This window comes from Cyrtonyx montezumae, unplaced genomic scaffold (genome assembly GCF_038088225.1).
Source record: "Cyrtonyx montezumae isolate F1298 unplaced genomic scaffold, pur_monq_1.0 scaffold_0, whole genome shotgun sequence".
In the NCBI taxonomy this organism is placed as follows: domain Eukaryota; kingdom Metazoa; phylum Chordata; class Aves; order Galliformes; family Odontophoridae; genus Cyrtonyx; species Cyrtonyx montezumae.
This window is the reverse complement of record NW_027071824.1, coordinates 13,955,915-13,979,565: the sequence shown is the minus strand read 5'-3', so window position 1 is coordinate 13,979,565 and position 23,651 is coordinate 13,955,915. Positions and strand designations below refer to the sequence as shown.

Genomic DNA, 23,651 nt, shown 5'->3' with positions numbered 1-23,651 from the left:
TAATTCTACTTATTCTTTGTTTGTTCTTTACCCATGACTTCATAACTGAACGAGACTTTTTAAGGCACTCAAAAGCATGTTTTCCATACAGATAACTTTAAATTTAAAAAAAAAGTAAATAATTGTTTACAACAACTTTTAAACAATCATTTATCTCAGATATGTACTTATTTATATAAATATTTACATTATCGGTCTTGTGGTTTCAAACAGATTCTCACACTGATGCTCAGATTGTGCTGTCCTTTATTTTGACAGTAGCAGCACTGATGCCAGCAGAGCAGTGTGTTGGTATGTTTGTTGGCAAAAGAAAGAATATCTTCAGTTTGCAGAAGAGTTTTTGTGGTGCTTTTTTATTAAGCTTTTTTGTCAAAACAAGACAACATGGGCTTCGTCTATGTGGGTGCCACAGCTTCTCACTGATTAAGAAGAGACAGTGTGATCTATATTAAAAAAAACCTGAGTTTTGGAATCTCTCAGCACTTTGTACAGCCTGTTAGTTATGGGATGAAGTTCAGCAGTACCAAGAGCGCCAGGTCATGCGCTTTGTCCATGACAACCCCAGGCAACGGGTACAGGCTTGGGGCAGAGTGGCTGAAAGACACTGCAGAGGAAAGGGATCTGGCAACATTGATCATTGCTTGGACGAACGTGACCCATCAGTGTGCCCAGGTGGCCAAGAAGGCCAATGGCATCCTGGCTTGTATCCAAAGTAGTCCAACCAGCAGAAGCAGGGAGGTGTGATTGTCCTCCTGCACTCAGCTATGACGTGTGCTCAGTTTTGAGCCCCTCGCTACAAGAAAGACACTGAGACCCAGGAGTATGCCCAGAGAAGGGCAACGAAACTGTGATGTGTCTGGAACACAAATCTTACGGGGGAGCAGCTGGGGGAACTGGGGTTGTTCAATCTGGAGAAGAGGAGGATCAGGTGAGACCTTATTGCTCTCTACAGCTGCCTGAAAGGAGGTTGTGACAAGGTGGGTGTCAGCCTCTTCCCCCACGTAAGTAGTGAGAAGACTAGAGGGAATTGTATCAAGTTATGTCTTGGATATTAGGAGAATGTTTTTCTCTGAAAGAGTGTTTGGGTGCAGGAACTGGCTGCCCAGAGAAGTGATGAACTCACCATCCCTTGTAGGCATTCAAGAAAAGTTTAGATGTTGTACTAAGGGACATGATTTAATGGGGAAATATTGGTGGTAGATGGACGGTTGGACTAGATGGTCTTGGAAGTCTTTTCCAACCGTGGTGAATCTATGACTCTGTTATATAGCTGACCATGGCAGTGATGTGTCATTGCTTTGCTTCAAGTCTTCGGAGACTTAATGGTGCTATTAGAACCTTTGTTCTGCCTACAAAACTTCATTGGAGTGTTAGAGTGACCTTCCAGGTTAACATTTATTTTTAATGGTAAAACCGTATTGTTATATTTAAAATTATCCAGTATTGCTTGTAGATTAGAAGTAAGCAAAGCAAAAATTAAGAGATTAAGCCTCTCTGAAGTGTTGAATAAATTGAAGTCCTAGGAAACAAAAGCAGGATTTATGAATGTATGGAAAAGAAAAACTGGCAATCTAGATTTCTAATATTGTTTCTCCCTTTTCCGTGTCATTTTTATTATTCTATTTCATTGTGTGGGCATTCCTAGCTATGCAAATGTTGGGATTTTAATCTTATTTAATATGAATGTGATATCTGAGAGTGGAGCTGGTAGAGCTAATGTGTTTCTATTTGAGTTTTATTGAATGAATTGAAGTTTAATGTCATTAGCATCCTACTTATCAGTCTCTTTTTTGAAATTAGAAAGTATCCACTACTCTGGTGCCATTAAAACGTAGTTAACAAATACAATTCTGTCAACATGTGGGAATGTTCCTCACATACGAATGTACTTCATGTGTCTGGTATGCAGTATTAATATTTAGAAACGCTTTTGCTCACTTGAAATCAGTTTTATTAACACATGAGAAAGGATACCCCGATATTAATTTTAGACAGTGCTGCACTTGGAATATTTATTCTAAATTTGAATTTGACACTTATCAAAGCATTTTTTTGACCTTTAAAGTAATCTGCTTTGTTTTCTGAGGCTGTTTTTCAGGCTAAAGCAAACAGTATTTCTGTGATGAAAGTGTCACCACAACTTTTCATGTTGTCAGAGTAAATTAATTTTTATTTGCTTAAATGACATGAATCTTGAAAGTTGTGAATTCTCACATCTATTTTCATGGACTAGAATGTTATTATTTCTGTTTAACCTTTTAGTTTTTCGTAAGCTTTTCCCAACAGCTTTCTTTACCATACTCTGGCAGTTACTTGCATTGAGTAGTGGTAAATTGCCATGACCATAATAAAAGAGAATTGTCTAGGCAAAACACATCTCTGTCCGTGTCTTAGAGAAGCACAATGCATTTCTATATAAAAGTTTGAAGCAAATAAAAAAACAACCAGTGACCACAAATGAACAAATAAAAAAACAAATACTTGGGGTGTTACAGTTTAAGAAGAAAGTTATTTATACATTGTTGTTGATGCCCAATGGTGTAATTAAATGTCTTGCCCAGTGTTTAGAAGATACATAACCATTTGATTTTATTTTAATGAAAATGTCTGGCGTTTACTGTCCTAAAATTATCTCTTCAGATTCTTCAAAGTTTTTCCCAGACTATGATTTTCAAGTATCTTTTAAAATAGAAATGACTCTGAACTTAAACAAATTCTTTGTCCAGTATGAGTTAGGCAAAAATTTTGTTGTCGTACCTTGGGAGAAGGACTGTTTTTACAACATTTCAGTACTGTGGGCAGTGCATGTAAGGTGACTGCTTTTGTTTTCATTCAGGATCCTATTTAAAGAGTAAGCAATCCTTGATCAGACCTGGTGGATTTCCTGGAAGATAGTAGCAAGAATTTCCTGGTATAATTACATATTCTCCCTAGAGTGAAGCAGATTTCTTAGTCTCATTTGCCACTTCACATTCCTTAGCCTACTTTCCCTTAGCACGTTCTGTTATTTAAAAAACAAACATTAAATATAGAATAAGGTTTGGAGAACATGTAGCTACTTGTATCAAAGCTGGCTAGTGAGATTCCTATGCATTAGCAGTTGCTTGTGCTTTATTTGATGGTTATTTTTCATATTACTGCATGCTGTCATTTGGAAGAGAATGGCCAAATGTTGCTTACCAATATGATGAAAGTAGCCCATTGGTACTAATACAGCAAACATCAGAATGTATTCTTCTCTGATGCAATTCATATTTAAGTTCCTTTCTCAGTTTTTAGTAAGCAGGATTCTGAAACAGGTATGTATCATAAAATATCATGTTAGAGGTAAACTGCAGTTCTGTTTGTTATTCTCATGCATTTCTCCTCTGAGAGCCTTTTTCTCCAGAAATAATCCTGGTATATGAAGTTGACTAGTGTGGTAAGGTTGAGAACTTGTGTATTAAGATTTCAGCTTGTCATAAGCTGGCTGCAGATATTAGCATCAGCAGCTACTCACTCCTCTATGTTATCAGTCATATTCTATCTCTGTTCCACTTTTCCCCTGCTTCTTTGTCACATCACACAGGTTGTAAATTGAGTGTACCCTTTGCTTTTGTTATTTTAAGCAATCCCATCCCCTCAGAATCATACCACAAAGACAGTTATTCAGCATTTGTCAGAGCTGAAAGGCCAGAAATCTCCAGGAAGAGATTGGAGTGATGAGCTGGGGACTTTTGTATTTGGCCTATCCCATACGGTTTGGATGTTAGCTAGCTGATCTGCCCCAGAGGCTTCTGCAACATCAGCCATTTGTGGCCCTTCTTTGCCCAGAGGATCATGCAGTAGTATGGACAGTTCATGTGCTTTTTATTACCTCGTCATTCTTGAAGCACACCAGTACTCTCTACCCATACATCCTTTCCCATCCCTTCCACCAAATTTGATGTTTCTTTTCCTTATTCTTTCTTTACACCTGACCACACCAGATTTGCACCTTAGCCCACTGCTCTCTTTTGTCTCCCCATCTCATAGCCTCCTCCTCTTAAGTGTTCCACTTGAACTGAAAAGTCCTGGCACTGCCCAGATTGTTCCATGCCAGTAATAAAAATACCTCTTCTTGAAATAATATTCTAATAGGAGGAAGCAAGGAGATTTTTTGTCTTGATAACTAAAAAAAGGTAATAACTTATTTTCCAGAATCTGCATCTTTAAAGAAAAGGAGCTCTAATGTACAACTTGGTTAGACTCCAGGCTCAAGAGGAAATGGGTTATAGCAGTTGTGACTGTGTGGAGCAGATGTTTTGGTTGGACTGGCTATCAACCATCTGACTCATAATAAATTGTCAGTTCCAGTAAATTCCCAGTTTTCAATTACAGTAGGTAGGATACAAGAAAACAATGCCCTTTAGATGGTCTGCTTAAAGTGTTTTTGATGGTTTTCATACAAAAATTGTACTAAATTCTGAAAATATGAAGGATTTTGTAAATGGAGCAACTACAAATATTATAGCATGCTTTTGAATGTAAATTTGGCTTGTTATGAATGACATTTAACAAATAGTTCTTTAGACAGTGCTGACACAATTGAAAATAGAATACTTAAGTCTTGAGACTTTTCTAAGTCTTATAGTACCTGAAGTCTTTAACTGAAGTTAACAGAGGAAAAAAGGAATTCTAAAATCACCTGTAACTGCCAATTTCATCTGTTCTGTGCTGTATTTGTATTTTCATGTTTCCTTTTGATCTTATGTGTCAAAAGTGCATGTTTAATGAAAATTATATCTTCACTAAGTTGACAAAAGACTCACCCTCCTTCCCCTCCCCCCCAAAAAACAAAAACAAAACAACAACAACAACAACAACAAAACTACTAAAACATGAATTGCAAGTCTGTTTGTTTGTAGTTTGTTTTTTTTCTTTCTCACCACAGTGCTTTATTATGTATATTTGCAGTTCCAGGGCACTATGGAACTTCTATTTAAAAAGATCAGCTATGCAAGCTTTGTATAAACATAGGAAAATACTTGCCGTTCTTGAGATGGAAAACTATTTGTTTTTAATCTTAAATGCTTTGTTCGTATTTTTTCATGCTTGGTTTGTATAGGTGTTGTCTGTAATGAGGAAAAGATTTTTTTTAAATAGAAACACATGATAACAGGATGACAGAAAGACACCATAAAAACTGATGTTGGATCTTTTATATTATAGTGTGCTAGAGATTTTTATTAGCAATCATAAGACTGTTTTGGAAAATCTAAGATGTGTGCATTATCACATGCTTAGCTTGGATGTTTTTTTAGAAACATTCAATTTTCAAACCTCAAAATTCCTGTGGCCCAGGATGTATCCTCCATTCTCTGCAAGATCAGTTTAATAATACCTTACATAAAGACTTAGGTAGAAAAAGTTTCATGAGTATGAACCAGTACTCTAATGTGGCAGTTCTAATATTGGATGCTAATTTTTATGTGAAATTGCCTGTGATAATCGTTAGAAAATCGAATTTTTGTAAACATAGATTTAGTTGTTTTAATAAAATCCTTTAGAAGTAAGTGGTGTGGGTTAAATACAAATTAAGAAAATCAACTTGGCTATTTTAATGTTAAAAATTGTATTGCAATTGGAGTTCCGCAGCCCCTTTTGTTTTCTAAAAGGGAATAATTGTCTTGAATAGTCATAGTTCTTGAAGTTGAAAGATTCTCTTTCTCTTGATGCTAACTGAAAGGTTAAAATGAGAGGTGATTTTGTTTTGCTTCTTTGTTTGAAAGTTGCCTGTTTTTCCAAGAGAAATAGACATGTTGAAAAGGGAAAAGGGGAGACAGGATGCTGCCAGTCAGAATTTGATAAGGAGTGTATAAGCATCCTTTATCTTTGGACTCTTTGATGCAAGGAAAGGATATCAGCCCCTGGGCTGCAGAAATGCCATTGCCTACTTTTTCTGCATCATTTCACCTGGTCATCAACAAGTTCATAAAAATGACCAGAAGAAATATCTCTGAAGGAGTTAAGTTGTGACTGGCACAGACAGCATCAAAAGTGTGTTAATTTAAAAGTCTCTGTATAGTTTATATGCAGGACATGTGTTTTTGATTTAGTTTTATAAATGACAGTTGTAACAGACATACTAAGGATGAATACAGTTTACCATGCAGATCCTTGCATAAATAAAAAGAACAAAGTCTAGAAGAAATAATCACTATTATGCAAATACAAAAGGACTTTGTCATAAATCTGTGTAAATCTGTGGCCATCTGAGCAACCAGGTTGAGCAGCTCCTTAGTGGTACTGCATTGTGTCTTTTTTAAACCTATGTATGCTCTCTGTTGTTGTTATGATCTTTTTTTTTTTTTTTTTTTTTTGAAGCTATAATTTTAACTTTGCAGGTTTTGGGGCAAAAAATGTACATCCACTTGAAAAGAGTTAGTTAGAGATGAATGCTAATTTCTTTACTCAGTCTTGCATTGGACAGTAGCTAAATGAATATTATGAGATGATGTGCTGACTACAGTAGTTGTATTTTGTGTATTACTTTTGTAAATGAAAATATTTCATGTCTCAGTTTATTGCTCTTAATGCACACATCAGCTTATTGCGGCTCAACATGCCAAGATGTTATGTTTATTTATGTATTTTTTTACTTTTCTGCTGTAAGTCTTTATATTAAAGTAGCCATTAGTTAGTGGAGGAATACAATGTAATAATACTGTGAGGGGTAATGGATGTTGTAGTGATGTTCACTAATTGTTTTTTTCCTCATTTTGATGTTCTTTGATCAGTAAGCACCTGAGTAGTATCCTAGAAACTATCATGTATATGACCAGCAAAGTGTTTGTGCATCAAATTACGCATTAAGTATGTTTGATTTTGTCCAAACTGCTTGTGAAAAGCACGTAGGTTCTCTTTTATACAAACAAGTCATTTGACAAGAATTACAAAAAAGGGATGTGGTCTTGAGAGAGCTATATACATACAGAGCTGTGTTATCTGTACTTGTCACCTCTTGAAGAATCCCTCTTACAGTAGAATATTTTTAATAATTAGCATTACTGTTTAGTTTATATTAATAGTTCTTTTCATTTTATTGACAATTAGAAAATTAGTTGTAAAAATTCCGTTAATGCCATACTTAGCTACAGCAGTGAAGCTCCATCCGTAAACTGATCGTATCCCATCATGAAAGCTGTTTATTTTCATCCTTCATACTGATATGGTGGGTTATCCTGTAAAAGCAGCTTAAAGCAGTGTTTTGTTTCCAGCCTAACTGTGCCCATTACCACTTTATAGGCATTCTTAGGAGTACACTTTTCATTCAGCTGTTAAAATTTAGCAGTACACCGAGGGAGAATTAAAGAAGCACTGCCAGTTCTATCTCATTTTTCATGGAAGACAATTAGGCTTTATTTTATTTTATTTTATTTTTAAGACCCACTCCTCCCTTCAGCTTATCGCTAAGTTTCTTGGCATGTTGTGTTCTGCACGTAGTAGCTAACATGCAGCTAGTCTCTCTGGATGTTAACAGTTCCAGTCCTGCCAAAGCTTCACATGGCACGAGATTGTCTTCCTGAAACCACTCAGCAGTCCCTTATTTTCCCCCCAGATTGGGCAGGATCTTCAAACAATGTCTTAAGTGGTTTGCATGTTCCTTCCTCCCAGCTGCATGTACGAGAGAGCACACCAGGGCACGCTGCACCATGTTAATCCTGCGCTGAGCACAGATCTGCTGGGTTATCTGTTTCCTCTCATAGTTTTCCAAAACGGGTAAAAACAAATGCATCTTGGCAAGTTGCTATGTACATATGGACAAACATGTTAAAGGACTTCTGTTTGTGTGCAGCAAGTGGCACCATATTACTTGTACTAGGTGGAGGTGCCAGTACTGCTAATTTTCAGCTCTAACACACGGATGGGAGCTCAAATGCAGTTGTATCCAGCAGAAATTCAGCTGTCTGGGCTGTACGTTATTCATGAGTTGGAAAGATATCAGGTCTTATCCAGAAACAATTTGTTCTACTTGATCCCAGATTTGTGCCTGATTGTTCTGCTGCAAAGAGAGCCTTAACTGTGAATGCATTTATATGACTGTCCTAATACTTAGCAAGGATTTTTTTTACAGTAATTTTAATTATGCATGCAGCCTTCTGAAAGTAATGCAGGGATTTAATCTGTGGGAAACTCAAGGACAATAACTTCTAGATATAAGTTTCTGACTGCAGAAAAATTCTTCACAACAAAGGAGTTGTGTACAGCAGAAATTATGTACTATGCACTTATTTGAAAAATAACAAATGTGAGGTTTGTGGCCCTTTTTCCATGCTACTGTCACATCAAATTCTGTGGTATTTGGTATTTATGTCTGATGTTAATACTGAACTGACAATTCTTAGCAGCAAAACCTTCATGTTTGCTTAAATATGTTTCTGCCAACTGAAGAAGGGCTACATTACTGTATACTTGCTAACTAATAAATATTCTTTTTTACCATAAGAAATTAAAATTTTCAACCTGTTTTTCAGCAGTCACTCTTCTGATTCCTCAGTTAAGCATCTCTCAAATAAATTGGCATTTGACTGACTTGTTATCTGTAATCTTACAAGTTCTCATTCTGTTATTTGTATCTTTCTTATTTTTATGTACAGGATGTGAATGAAGATCCTGGAGAAGATGTTGCACTTCTTTCTGTTAGTTTTGAGGATGCAGAAGCTACTCAGGTTTTTCCTAAGCTGTATCTGTCTCCACGCATTGAACAGTAAGTGAGACAGTTTGTTCTGTGGTGTTTTTTTATTTCATCTTTGAACTATTTATGTTTTCCCTGAGAAATGTGGGCTAGGTGTTAAGGTCATATTGCTTTAAACTGCTTAAAGTCATAATGTTTACTGTAAGTGTGTGTGTGGTAGAGAGATGACAGATCTTGTGTGTTCTGTATCTGTGACTGGATCACATATGGATGAAGAAGTATAGTCACTGGCCGCATGTAGTACCATATTCATCCATGGAGAGCGTGCTGAGTTTTCCTGTAGCATTATATTTTGAGTGTCTGCTACAGTACAACACACTGGTATCTTTTCTGTGGGGGAAAATTTAATCATTTTTTCATTGAGGGATGATGCATGCAAATATACATAGGTGTACAGGGTAAGTTCTCTGAATATACGTAATTCCTTTGGTTAAAGAGTTGTAGAAGCTCAAGGGCTTTATTAGCTGTGTTTTATGAATTTGCATCTTTACAAGGTTACTTTTTTCCACGAGAATATCTGAATATTTAATTTGAAGGTTGTTGGACAATGCAGTTGATAAACACAATTACTGAAAAACTCCTTAAATTTCCATAAAATATTGCACTTTCTATCAGTGCCCTAAAAAACACCTGATTTTAAATGTGTTATGCACAGCAATATAACAGAGTGATATTTGGATGGTACTAGTACCTACCTGATGTGTCTGATGTATTTATTGCTTTATAATTTATATCTTACATAATCATTTTAAAATCATGCCAATAATACCTGTACTTCCATACCACACTTTGTCACATCTGTGTATCAAACTGGAAATACTTCACTCAGAAAGCGTGGCTCTATTTCAGTCTGTCCTTGTTTATAGTATTCATCACGGTGTCTAGATGCTGGTAAGCCATAGTTACCTAGAAGTTGAGAGGGAGTGAGATTGATTACTTATGATGCAAGTTCACTGTGTTACTTTTCAAAATGACCTAATGCAGTGTTAATATTATCAACTTTCCTACCTCATGGTATAATGTATCTTAGTTTCAGTTCAAGTAGATTTGCTTGATTGTCAGCTGCTGCACTTTCCTGTATTGTACTGGCTACTTTTTGTGCCATGAAAAAATGCATAGGTATGTTTTCAGTGCTTGTTTAATTTAGCTATACTAACAAAGATGTATTTGTCTTTTGCTATTTGCCCAAACCAGTCTCTGTTCTGTTTAGCAGAGGCTGACAGTCTAGATATTTAACTTTCCAATGTTTGGGAACTGAAGCAACAATGCGTACTTCTTTTTACTTTTTGCCAAAAGTACAAAAAGCCTCAAAGGGCCCTGAGGATTAGTATTAATGACTTGGGGCCATGACATTTTACATTTGAATTGTGTTCTACTTATAAAAGTCCTTTCCCGCTGCTAACAGTAATTACATCTACAAACACCATGTAAGCAAATTACCAGCGTATTTTTTTTATGCATCAGATTTTGAGGTAGAATAATTAGTAGTTGACAGTTCCCCGCATAAACTTCCCAAGTATTAAATAAAACAGGAAAAATACCAAATTCCCACAATTATTTTCTTATTACTAACTCTTTTCACCTTAGGAAGAACAAGCAAACAGGAATAGCATTGTCTTGATGTATAAAAAAACATTTGCAGATAAAAATGCTTCAGCTTTGGAGAGAAATAAGAGTAAATTGTCTACGTAATGTGAGTTATCTTCAGCTTTCCCAAGAGTTTTCATTGCTTTTGTGCTCTACCTTATGAATGTGTTCCCACATTGCATTTTCTAAAAATGATACTTACCCACAGTTCTTGTCAGCAGATTTGAGCCCTAGCAATATGAATATAGTGTTGTTGTTTCAAAGTGTTGATGTAAAGCATGTTTGATCTATTTTTATGTGAGTGGTAATCGTAATACTAGTAAAACTGATCGCTTATTTTCACAGACTCATAAAGAGATCTGCGAAATCAGGGAAATACTCATTTTTTATGTTTTGGAGCTAAGATGCTTGGTTTGAAAAAGGTTGTCTTTTAGCAGGAGATAAAAATTCAGTCCAAAAGTTCAGATGTTGATATTGGTATTCCATTGACTTCACTGATAAGAGTGTTAAGATCAATTCTTATGATTAGAATACAAGCAAACAAACAAACAAAAAACCCCCTCAAAACCAGCTCTTAGGGTTGGGAAGCATGTTGGTTTGTAAACATCTCAGCAACAGTTAACCATAACTATACGTAATTAATTCTTTCATTAAAATGTCTTCATTTAAAAGCACTCCTTTAAGTACTAGTTCTTTAAAACATGTTAACAACAATTTCTTCTTAATATATCCTTACTTTGAAATCAATCATTTATAGATCTTCTTTTAATTTTCTTTAAGAATTCTTATTCTTCATTGCATTGCATCGGTAGACAGATACAGAGCTTATAACAGTTGCTTTTAACTATTTCAAAAAATAGATTCAGTTAAAGTGAAATGTGGGATACTTATTATATGTTGTGGTGTTTTTTTAACATATTTACATATGAACCAGAAAGCAAAAAAAAAGCAAAACACCAGCACTACCATAGTATCATAATAAGAAGTTTCTGCACACTTTTGAAGAAAATGGTAGGCTGGTAAACCTCACAGTCTGGCCACCCAACTTGAGAGGATGTTGCTTGTCAGCATCCATTAATGTGTGTGCCTAGCTGGTCTTCCTCCTTGGAAGGCAGAGGTGGTCACAGGATGCTCCTCATCCCCAGATTTCAGCTGCTCTGCTTTGAGGAAGGGTTTAGAGCCGAGTGGTGTCAGTACCTGAAGCCCCCGATGATCCACTTGACCTCTTCTGCTGTATTTGACACAGAGGTATTCTGAGGCTTTGCCTGCACTTCTGTGTGCACTCCTCTGCGTTAAGAGGAACTGCTGGGCTGTTTACCTTTTATGTCTTTGCCATATTTCTATATGTTATTCATAATGTCACTCACTATAAAACCTCTTGCTTGCTCAAAATGATCTTTCTCAGTGGTAGAAGTCTAGATATCCCTATGGATAGAAAATTAATGATTAAAAATCTGTCGTATCTTTGCTTTCCATTTGCTAAAAGTCACCAGAATCTGAATCCAAGAAATGGGAGAGAGTCTGAACAGCTAATTTCTACATTACAGTGTTTATCAGTGCACTATGCATTAATGTGGATCAGAAGTTCTATTTTTTTCACGATAGGAAACAAGTTTGATGTCTATGTTATCTTCACAGGTAGCCCATGTTAATAAATAAATAAATAAATATGGGTTTAGCTTGGTTCGCGTCTTTTGAAAAAAGAAATAAGGGTAGAAACACTGCTGCCCAGTGAATTCTTTGTTCCCTGGATTCATGGAAATAATCCTGTAATAAACACTGTTGTCCTGGAGGGCTTTTCTCTGATAAATACGTGGACGTGAATATGCTAAGAAAACCAGCTGTCAGTAGAACTTGTTTTGCTTTAATGGATCAGGCTCCACGGTTTAGGGACTGAAATGGTCATTTTTTACGAGTCTGGGAGCTGTGCCAAGGGGTTCTTCGTGACTGAGGATGGAATTCAAAGTTCGGTGACTGTGCTTAACCTTCTCATATGGACAAGGAAAAATAACAAGAAGCTCGTCTGAACTTTTAGACTTTGAATGTTTCTATCTGTTTTTCCCCAATGAAAGAAAATAGAACTGAAGAGAAAATAAAATGTGCATTTGCTTTGAGGTATTTCCCATCTCTTAGCTATCCTTTCTGTTGTGGATGCTGGGAGCTGAAGGAGGGGAAAGGCATCCAGTATTCTCCACTTACAGCACATGTTGGATTTGTCTCTTGCTGCATATGAGATGCAAAGGTGCAGGAGCATTGTGAAGGGATTCAACTCTTGCTGGTGTGCCATACTGGTGAGTGCATGTCACTGGTCAAAGCCTACTGTCTCACAGTTGGTGGGAAGTATACTGTCTCTACATAATTGGCCATATTTATTCATTTTTATCTGTCAGTAGAAAACAGAAGCAGGGTCTTCTGTTTGTCGAGTTAAAACGTGTTTACTCTTCCAAACTTGTGATTTTCATGATTTCTTTGGAACGGTTAGCAGAGAGCCAATGCAGTCCATGACTTCTTCAAATCCCAGAGCAGCTTTGCAGACAAAGGAAGCCAGAGTTGTTACTGATTTTTCAGGGCCTTATCTTCCATTAAGCCCAGTTTGGTCATACCTCTTCTCATAGGGCCATACCAGTGAATTGGTAAACTCAACTGTTACCTTTGCCATGTCCCCATCATTCCAAGTCTTCTTAAACTGTAGCCTGCCGATGCCAGAGTCCCCTTTGTTTGTAGCTCTATCTCATTTAATTTGTAATATGACAGCAGTGCTACTGCAATTGCCTTGATGGGGTTCAGATTACAGAGACTTCCGCAGGTTTGTGTCTTTCCTGGGGTTTTGTTAGCTTACTCTTCGTAACTTGACAGGTGTGTATTTTTACGTGTTACAATAATTACTTTACATCTTAAAGGGTTTTCTGGTAAAGCAGAATATGTACAGAAAATTAAGTAAGAAATTTCAAAAGGTTTTAAGGCAACCCTCTCTGATTCCCTTTTCTCTACATATTTCTGACTACAGTGGAAGGTTCTCCAAAAATTTGAATAAGAAAATTTCTTTCCTTCAGATACAAAAAGTTTCCAATAAGATGTTGTGTTTTTAAACCAGTATGCATATAGTTTGTTTCAGGCTTATGCTGTGAGTGTAACATTTCATTGTAATGTTTTCAAGAGCTGCTGTAAAACTGTATTCTTCTAAAATATTCACAACCTTTTTTCTGTGGTTTCACTCTGCTTCTAGGCGTTTTTGTCTCCTACAAAGAGAGATAAATACATCAAATGTTTTTGACTTCACTGTTGCATGTGCTGAGGGGTATTTCATTGCCATTCTGACATTCTTGGTGTGTAGTACTTAAGTGCCTTTCTCAGCTATTTTCCCATCACATTAGAGCATGCATAGCAGATTTCATCATTGTTTCCTGAAATGTTTTTATAGGGGAAAGGAAGCCTGCTGAGCAGAATGTATCCATGTTAGTACTAAAATATGTTTGTTGTAGATGATGGATTTTTTTTTCTTACCTAGAAATTAAAAGGAGTGTATTGTTGTTGTTGTTTTTTAAGTACAGTCTTTTGTTCTACAAAACTATGTGAGCCAGCGTGAATTCCCTGAAGTGATTGCTCTAAAATTAGTTAGTCTGACCAGAGAAATTTGAAAGCAGTCATTTCTTTTTACTCCACATTGTGAATATAGCAGTAATAGAGCAAGCAGAAGATTTTTTTAACTGAAGTTAAATGCTGCCCTAAAAAAGTACCTTACAAGTTGTTTCTTCAAAGTACAATGAAAAAGTCAAGTATTATTTATATGTAAGGAAACTTAACTCTGAGTTTGTCTAGGACTGAGTTAAATGAAGTTGAATGGAGTCTGTGAATTGAGTTTTCCACAGACTGAAATTTGTGACAATTTATTTAAACACATGAGCAGGTCACGGAGGGTTTTTCTTGAAGCTCAAAGTTGAGTTTTTGCTGCTCAACAGTATCAGTTCTAACTGCATATTAATTACCAAAACTTAGGAGCAGTAGCCACAGTGAGTTAATTAGAATTTGCCTTGGCAGCAAATGCTGTGATTAGAGAAAGGTACTTTTACTTAATTGTTTCCTAGACGTGGGTTTCCTAGAGTTTTCTTTGAAAGTGCTATTGTTGCCATGTGTCTATTTTTCCCAGTTCTTGTAATTCAAAACCCACTGCTACAGAATATGACATTATCTTGTTACAAAATCCACTCTACTGAAGTGGATTTTTGCATGTTTGGGATATGTGGCTTACTTTCTGAATGTGGTGACTAAGTCATTTGTTTTCAGAGAACTTCACTGTAATTGCAAGCTGCTGCACATTATAGTATTCTATCTTCAGACCTTTTTTATTATTTAAAACACTCAACAAAAAGTTAGCTACTTTCAGTGCTATCTTCAAGATGCTAATGTTCAGTAAGTGCAAACCTCTGAACACTTGGAACTGACAAATAAAGGATTTTCAGACAAACTGCTAAAACACGTGAAAGACGGAATTAAAATGAGCCAAGGCCAAGCATGTCAGTTTCCATTGCTACTGTGGTATTTTTCTTTCCCCGAGTTGTGGGGAGCTGAGAATCTCATTCCAGCTGCTGCCTTTTCAGTGGGTACCTTGGGTGGTGTTGAAAGTGTGTCACAAGGAGCACATGGAGTAACTGTAGTGCAAATGAAGTGGGAAGGGAGGGACCAGTGGGGAAGGGATCTCAGCCTCAGCTCCCCATTGTCTTTGGGATCAAAAGAACAAATCAAACTGTATCTTTTGAGATTACCACAATGCCTTGTTTCAGTGCTGAGTGGTCTTCAGAGTTACTTCAGGGCTCTGATTGCTGTCAGCATGGAAGTGCAGTGTAAGAGTTTCGTGGGAACTGTATAGCTGATGTGACTTCATTTGTGCAGAACAAGGTGTTCTAGAAGAGCATTAAAGGTAGCTGGGTTGTCTTAACTTGCAGTTAAGAGTTTCTAAGCTTTGTAGTGATGGGGAATTCCTTTGTTTTATAACCACCAGAAGTTTTGTTTTTTTGTGGAATTAATCATTTGTACAGATCACAAACTCAGCTGGAGTGCTAATAATGCATATAATGCATTTGACGTCATATGTACAACAGAGGTCATTATCATTATACCTTTTAGGAGCAAAAGTGATAGGTAATGGAAATTGCTGTCATTCAGAAAGTCAAAAGCAGAGCCAGTGACAGAACCCAAGTCTCTTGTTTTATGGTCCACAACTTCCTGCATTGGACTCCCTTTGGACTATATAATCCTTCTATCCTGCAAGCTTGGCTAGATTGAAAACGCATCCAGTGTACATAGCTGGGAAGGACATTTAGATACCTCTGAGACACAGTTTTCACAGCCTTCATTTTTTCTACTGTTCTCTTCCCAACCTTAAACAGTTTTATCATGAGTTAGCATCCCATGTTATGCTTCCTCATTCTGTTAGGTCACACTTCAGCCTAACACTGCAGACCTACCACTCCCATCCAGTTCTTTTCCTGTAAACTTCTCCACCCCACAGCAGTACTAAGTACCACTTTGTTTTTTATTGCTCTTTGCCTCCCTCTTTTCTGTCAATAATCTGTGAGTTTTTAATCTTAATCCTTAAAGGAGTTCCTGCTTGTCTGTCATAGTAAGATGCTATTTCCACAAAATAAATTGTGGCTGATTTTTGCACCGTGGCTACTGGGTTTCATTTTCCCAAGTTATCGTCAAGAATGTGATTCATCATATTGCTGATGTAATTTAAGACTACAATATGTCCTATTATTACTGCTACTAGTATCTCATGTGGATGTTAGTTGAAACCCTGATTGCCTTCTATACTTATAAATTGGACCTGCACAGAGTATATATACAAAAAGCATATTCCCACCTGTGAAACTTGGTGATGAATAGTCTGTTCCTCTCTAACAGAGCACCCTTCAGAAATACTGAGAACATTTTCCTAAGGGCTTTTTTGGGGGAATTCCCAAAAGTGAAGTTTAGTTGAATTCAAAACTGAAACAGGCATCCTAAACTTCAACTCTCTTTAAATAAGAGTGCAGACTGTACACAACTTAGGAAAGTTTTTATTCCAATGTAATTGATTTTGTGTTTTGTAGTTTCGCTTTTTGAAAAACTTGTGATTTTTGCAGAAAATGGGAACAGATTAAAAAGAAAACTGTACAGGACAGGGCTTCATGTGTCTCCTCTACATTTTATTTTTCCTTCCTTTACAACCAGCACTTCTTGGGAACAGGCTAGACCTCATTAATCTGGAACTCGGAAGGAACACACAGAGGTAGTTAGGAGTTATGTCCCGGGAGTTGCATATTATCTGGGAAAAAAAAATATGTTCTTGTACCTGAAGTCCTGTTCTGTATGAAAAATGGGTGTTACTGCTCCCTGCTGTGTTTTCCTGTGTATCAGTGGATTCTTTGGCTGTCTTCAGATTGCCACAGGCTTTGGCTAGTCTGTGGGACTTGTTTCTGCACAAACTCATCAAATTCAAAGCTGGTATCAGGACAGGACCTGGATGTACAATGTGCCACTTCCCACCTTGATTTTCACTGGGAGAAACCCTGATCATTTGAACAGTGAGCAGTTTGTGTGTTCCCCCAGGCCTTTGATCTGGATGATTAACAACCAAACCTCTCCTGTGTGCTGGGAGGCACACCTGGCTTGCATGCTTATTTATTGTTGTTGTTGTGGGGAGGGTGAGGAGGAGGTTGGTACAGTCACTGAGGTATCTACCTAGTTCTGGAAAATACCTGGAAATGCTTCTTCATGACAGTTATCAACCATGTCGTGAAGTAACCATGTTTTGTTACTCTTCCATTTCAGTGGGTTAATAAACCACTTTAGTCCTTCACTACTTTTGCAAACTGTGTTGCCAGTGTATTAATGGAAGAAGACTGGAATGTTTTATGTATAGTTTAGAAAACATGCATGTGTGTCAATGGAGTATTGTAGGATTTTATTGCAGATCTCATGTGTGATATTTGATTTGTGTATGTATTATGTGTCAAACCTCATGCAGAGAAAGACAACTTACATTTTGGCAGAAATTGAATCTTCAGTATATGAAAATGTAGTTTCTGTTTTTTGTTGTTGTTCAACATTAAAGCTGAATTCTCACAGCTTGTTTCTGGTCAGCAGCCACTGACACTACATGAGGAAAGGAGCCATTTAACAATTTCAGTGAACAGAACTCTGTCAATACCAAAGTTGCATGCACCATAGTGCTGTGGAAAAACCTGTACAAATAGAGCGAAACAATTCTGCTTGCAGATATTTGCTGTTTAAGCCAATAAAAGAGCTGTGCTCTTCTGTGTGGTTAGTGATGTCAAGCTCTACTTGCTGGAGGCAGCTGTGCTACAGCAATGCTTTTCTGACCTTAAATAGCCTATATGCTGGATAATGCAAGCACACAAATATAAATACAGGGCACATAAGGACAGAAGGAGGCCAGAAGAGCCATGAGGCCCCTTCCCTCCTCTGAATTAGTCAGTGTCTTCCTCAGTATTATTTTCTTCTGGGTTTTGTCCAAGATATTTACAAAACCGTTTATACTAATTGTTCCCTTGTGTTCCCTCAGTACTGTTTATTCCATATGTTAAGTACTGCGTGCAAGGCAATTCTGCTTTTTACTGTAGCTGCTGTTCTCTTTCCTTTCCTTTCTTTGTTTTTGCATTTGATAATAACCCAAACAGCTGTGTAACATTTGTGTGTCTTGGAAGGTTGCATACCTCAGTAGCAGACCATTGCTCTTCTTCATCTCCTTTCTAGATAAAGTAGTGCTCTGCTGGTATAATTTGAGGAGGTAATTCCTTTAGGCCATAGTTTTGGTTGTCTTTCCAAATATTTTTTTGTTTTTCTTGCACTCTATAATGTTAAAATTGTTAGATGGCATGTGCGCGTATTTACACAGTGATGCTGTTAACTTGTTCCATTGCTTAAAAGACTGTCTGTATATTGTTTCCAGTTGTAATCAAGATTTTAACTTGATTCCAACCACCTCAAATCCTTTTGTATTCAGTTTTATACTCAATTTTTGTTCACATACCTACTATTTATGTTTCCCTCACTGGTTGCTGCTCTTTTTTAAAGTCTCCAAGTTCTGTCTTTGTATTCTATTTTCTGTTATGACCATTTCTTTTTAATTCTGCACAGATCTCTGGGAAAGTTTTTGTATTTTTAAGCAGTAAGCCTTTATCTCTTTGCATATCAGGTAGAACTTTTTCCTGCTGTTGGCATAGAAACTGTGAGGAGAGGTGAGTGATGAGCGAGCATATATCAGGACAAAGGAAATCTTATCTAAAGTTTAGGCACTCTTTGATCAGTAAAAATCCAACAACCTTTTGATTGTCTGATAGGCAAAATGAGAACATGATCGCATCAATCTTTTTGCGCTGTCTTAAATTTCAGTGCCTGTATTCTCTACTTATTTTAAAACAGTCTAACATTATTTTACAACACTTAAAAATGTGTATTTTACTTTTTTTTTTCAACATTGTTTCTCTTCAAAATGAACTCTGACTCATCCAGTCCAGCTTCCTGCTTGGCATGGGACTATTGCCAGCACTAGGTCAGGTTTTGTATAGCTTGGCCTTTGTCTAGCCGAGTCTTGGACACTTCCCGCAGAGGATATCCCACAGCCTCTCTGAGGAACCATCCTGCTGCTTGCCTGCCCTCCTTAGGGGAGATATTCCTCCGGAGGTCCGGTCTCAGCATCCCAAGGTTTCACTTGGCCCAGTCTGGAGGCTTTTAGAGGTCCCTCTGGACTGAAGCTGTGCTGTTTGTCTTCACTGTGTCACACGATGTAGCACTATGCCATTTACCAAGATGCTATCATGCAAAAGCCTTTCTTCCCTTCACCCATGAGCTACCTTTCTTTCATTCCAACTCCAAATCAATAGCAGAAGCTCTTTCAGCTCCACCTGCTTCCCTCATAAATTTTGATTTCTTGAGTTAGTCTCAGCATGCTTCTCCAGCAACATGCACAGATCACATTTGAGGCTATCTGTCTTGCTGACTAGGGTGAGCAGCTACTTGATGTAACATAGGGCAATGTAGGGCAGCATGGGACCGCAAATCGATTAACTTGGGTCAGTATTCTGAGTGTTAATGCTTTGCCACACCAAACCAAGTCATACAGGGAAATCTCTTCTGCTTCATCTTTTTTTGACACTGTAAACCAAAGGATTCTAGTGTCTTCTCATTACACAAATATTCATTTATATGTTCTTCAATGTACTATTTGAGAAAAAATATTAAAAAAAAAAAAATGGGGCCAGTAGTCACTGGCAGTGAATGATTGTAGCAGTGTAATTGGCCTTGCTGAGTACTTGGTGTCCAATGGAGTGCACTTAAAATTCTGGGAAAAAGGAGTTTTTTCATTATACTAATGCTATGAAAGTCTAGCATTCTATTTTTGTTCCTCTCCCAACCTGTTCAGCATATTTTATTTAATAGTTTAATGGTAGAGTCTAGATGCAACCACCCATGTTACATCAGACTCTGTGCAATTGGAATGTTGTTTACTTTTCACCAAGGCAACTCCCTGTTTTTTGTTAATTAACATCTAACAAGGTCCTACAGCTGATTACCTTTAAAGTCAAGAATGTAGGGGTGTTCAGAATTTATAGGCACGCAGTGTTGAGGCCTTGTAGAAGCAGTGTGTTCTATGCAACTGGCCCATTAAAGAGGATAGCTCAGAAAGGATTTTGTGTTTTGGTTTGGTTTCATTCTAATGTATCTGTATTTTTTATACTCTTCTTATTTTACCTAAAACAATTTATGGTTGTACTGCATGTACAAAGTCCTTTAATACCTGGTGCTATTACATGATTCTCTTAAACAACAGCATGAAAGTGAGATGACTTAGGAAAAGTCTTTTACAACAGTAATCTGTTACAGTTCTTCTGGGAGTAAAGGAGAACTTGCATGTTTAAAGTAGTCTAATTGGCAGCTGTGGATAGTTTTTGAATTACAAATATTCTTTCTTTTAAAATTATTTCTGACAAGATATGCCTCAGGTGTCTCAGTTACAACTGGAATATCAGGGATTTTTTTGTTAGATCTTTACACATTTTGTCCAGGCATCACTTTAGATTATTCAAGTAATATAATATATACACCATTTTCCTATTGTTATTCCACTGACAAAATGTTTTGCAGTCCTTCACTGTTGTTGGTTTTTTTGGTTTTTTTTTTTTGGATCTGCAGATCTGTAAAGTTTCACACAGATTTTAATGTGTTTATACTAGGACCCCTCTGCGATAACTTATTACCAAATATCATCACTGTGTGTGAATGTATCCATGTATTTCCAATAGAGCTGATTACTAGGAAACTAGAACCAAATAACGACTCCTTTTGATTAATCTCAGTCTGTACCTAATAAAAGTAGCTAGGCTGAGAAATATGGTCTCTTTCTTTTATGGTTGAATGTTGTGCCTAAGATGGCTTCCTGCTTAGTGATCATCCTTAATCACTGCCCTGCCTTAGCTGTATAGGCTGTCTTGAGGCTATACTCATTTGCGTGCACTGACATATGATACAGGTTCCTCTAGCATCTTCACTGTAGTTATTCAAGCAGTTCATTCTAAAGAGAATGAAATAAAATATTCAGAATGTACAAAAGTATGTCTTCCACTGTTAAAAAGGTTTTTTTTTTTTTTTTTTTTTACAGTTGAGTATATTTTTGAGCCTTAACCCCTGCCAGAATACATCAGTAATGTAAAGATAAAATAGTGCAATTGACAATCTGGTTATAATTGTATGTTAAGGCAAGCAGAAAAGCCTTTTCATTTACTTCAGTCTTAAAAATCTGTTTATAAATAAATAAATAAATAAATACTGGATTCTATTTTAAGAACCAATAGTAGGTAAATAGTGTTCCATCCAAAACATGTCAATTACTGATTATAATGTTTGTTTTTGTAGATTTTTGAAAATGCCTTTGTTGTAGAAGGACATCTTGGCAGCACTTCACGTATGTGGTTAACTGATTGCTGAGCCACATGTAAATAATACTGTACAGTTAAGCATTTCTTCCTGCATCACCAATTTCTATTCTCTTGGGCAACAGGAGTTCAATCTGGGCAAAGATGACAGGCATAAACCTGTCTGATTGGATTAATAACATAGAAACTGTTGCTACCCTCAAAAGGAATATTTTGAAGTTGGTGTTGTGGTAAGTTTCTCAACACAGATTTTGATTTTATTAGACCAGCAAATAAATAGGTGAATAACTTAAGAATCCTAAAGGACGAAAGGAGAGAATCCATTTCCTGTTTTCAGGCTAAGCAGAATGGAATTCTACTAAAGGAGATTAGAAGAGATATGTGAAAACCTAATAGGCAGTAATGATTCAAAGCTGGCTTCCAGTGTGTTGAGTTTGGGAGAGTTCTTGTTAAACACAGTATCTTGTGTGTGCGTGTGGCATTTACAAACTCACAAAATACCTTTTTTTGGAAATAAGAAGTAATTAGTTTGAGGAAGTGTAAATTTTCCAATCGCTGCCTTCACACGTGAGAGAGAATAGAGCTGTGAAATTGGTTTGCTTGTCAGTTGGATATTGTAATAAGGAAAATGTGGAAAGTTGTGGTTTGTTGTGTGTTGCTAGGAGAAATGCCCTCAGATTGTCCCTTTATCATAAGCTTGGAAAAAGACCAAGTAGCTATTTAGTATAGTAGAATCTCTATTGTGGATTGTACCATTAAACTGTACACACTTATCTAAAATCAAATTTATTTGTTCTGTGCATTCATAGTTGTCTAGGAGTGACAATAATAGGTAACACTTGAGAGGACAAAGTTATTTTCCAGAAAACCATGGGAAGCGTATACTGAGTGTTTGGGAAAAACAGTTCTTAAATTGAGATTATGTTATTCAAGGGTTTAGCTTATTGGTACCTACAAAATAGTATGAATTGAACTTTACTTCAGAGTATGGAAGTGGGCCTTTATGGGTTCAGTTTGTGAATTTTCTTAAACAACTTGATACCTTTCCTCCTTTCAGGAAGGAAAAATACAAATGTATTTTTGAAATGAAATGTGTGGAGAGACTTGATATTGTACCTGCTGAAGAGACTTTCCTGTATTAAGATACCAGTCCCACAAACTGATTTTTGAAACATCACAACTGTGACCATCTTAAGGGCAACTTTATGTTGAGGGTATCCAACAGAACTGTTGATGTATAGTATTTACTTGAATTATCTGCTGGAGGAGAAACTTGTTTCATTACACTGATTTTAGTATGATATCAAAGAAGAAGAAAAAACCCAAACTAATTCAAAGTTATTTTGTGTTTTTACAAAATTTAAATTAAAAATGAAAATAAATTTTTAAATTTTAAATTTTTAAAATGCAGATGCTTCCATAATTTCTTCCATGTTTATAGTGACCTTTCCTTTCCCTCCTTGCCTCTCCTCCATTTCCTACCCTTGCACATAGCAAATTCTCAAAGCTGCTACTCTGGAGATACTTTTCTAAATCTCTTATCGTCTCTGTCTCTTTGTTCAAGTAGCATAGTTCTCTCATTTTGTCAGTCCTTGATGAGTACTCTCTTTGTTTCTTTTAATTAATATATTTTTTTAATAATGAGTTCTTTTTTTGTTCCCAATCTCCTCGTTCCTTTAGAGCTGCCTGTATTTCATCTCCAATTCAATGGAGATTTGTATTTAAAGAAAGATGAAAGTTCATGATTCTGATGATCATTAAATAAAACTGAGCGGTTCTCAGGGTTTCCAGGTAGATAAATGGTGCAGTACTAGATTTTCAAGGAGACTAGTGGAATTATAAATGAATAAAAAGATTATAATTTTTAACATGGAGATCTGGAAGCATCTACCTTGATATTTGTAAACAATAGTTTGTAGGCAGCTGTTCTCCAGACTTCCCTTGCTTTCACATGTGCTGCATTTTTATTTCTTCTTGAAAAGTTAGATAAATCCTACCATATATTGGACATAGATTCTAACCCTTCCAAGTGTTGGGCTAGATGAGCTACAGTTAGCTATTTTTAGTCTTGACAAAGTTTGTCTGCATAAGTATTTTTTGGGTTGACACTAATAAGACACTAAACTAAGACATGGTTCCTTGAAGGACTTTTTCCAAGTAGTGGACACTGATTTAGGTAGATCTACTTCCAAAAGTGCCTCCCTCAAGAGTAAGAAGTTTGGAGCAGGTGTTACATAAGCCAGAGATGACCAAGTTTGTCATGTGAAGACCAGTGTCCTTTTTATTTATTTATTTATTTCCGCTGCTAATACACTGAATTGGAAGTCACTAACTGGGCTCTAAATCTCTGCATTTCAGGTATCTTTTTAGGTATGATCAAGCTGAAAGATGAAAATTACATGTTCCCCTCA

General features: G+C 36.6%; 1 protein-coding gene across 3 annotated transcripts in view; it reads left to right on the top strand.

The window, feature by feature from the left end:
- The window catches only part of BABAM2 (BRISC and BRCA1 A complex member 2), a 155,302-nt gene that overhangs the window by 71,662 nt on the left and 59,989 nt on the right, over positions 1-23,651 (top strand). For all 3 annotated transcript variants that reach the window (XM_065755098.1, XM_065755115.1, XM_065755106.1), the window contains one exon: positions 8,619-8,728. In XM_065755098.1, coding sequence (XP_065611170.1) covers positions 8,619-8,728 — 110 coding nt within the window. The remainder of the gene's footprint in view (positions 1-8,618; positions 8,729-23,651) is intronic.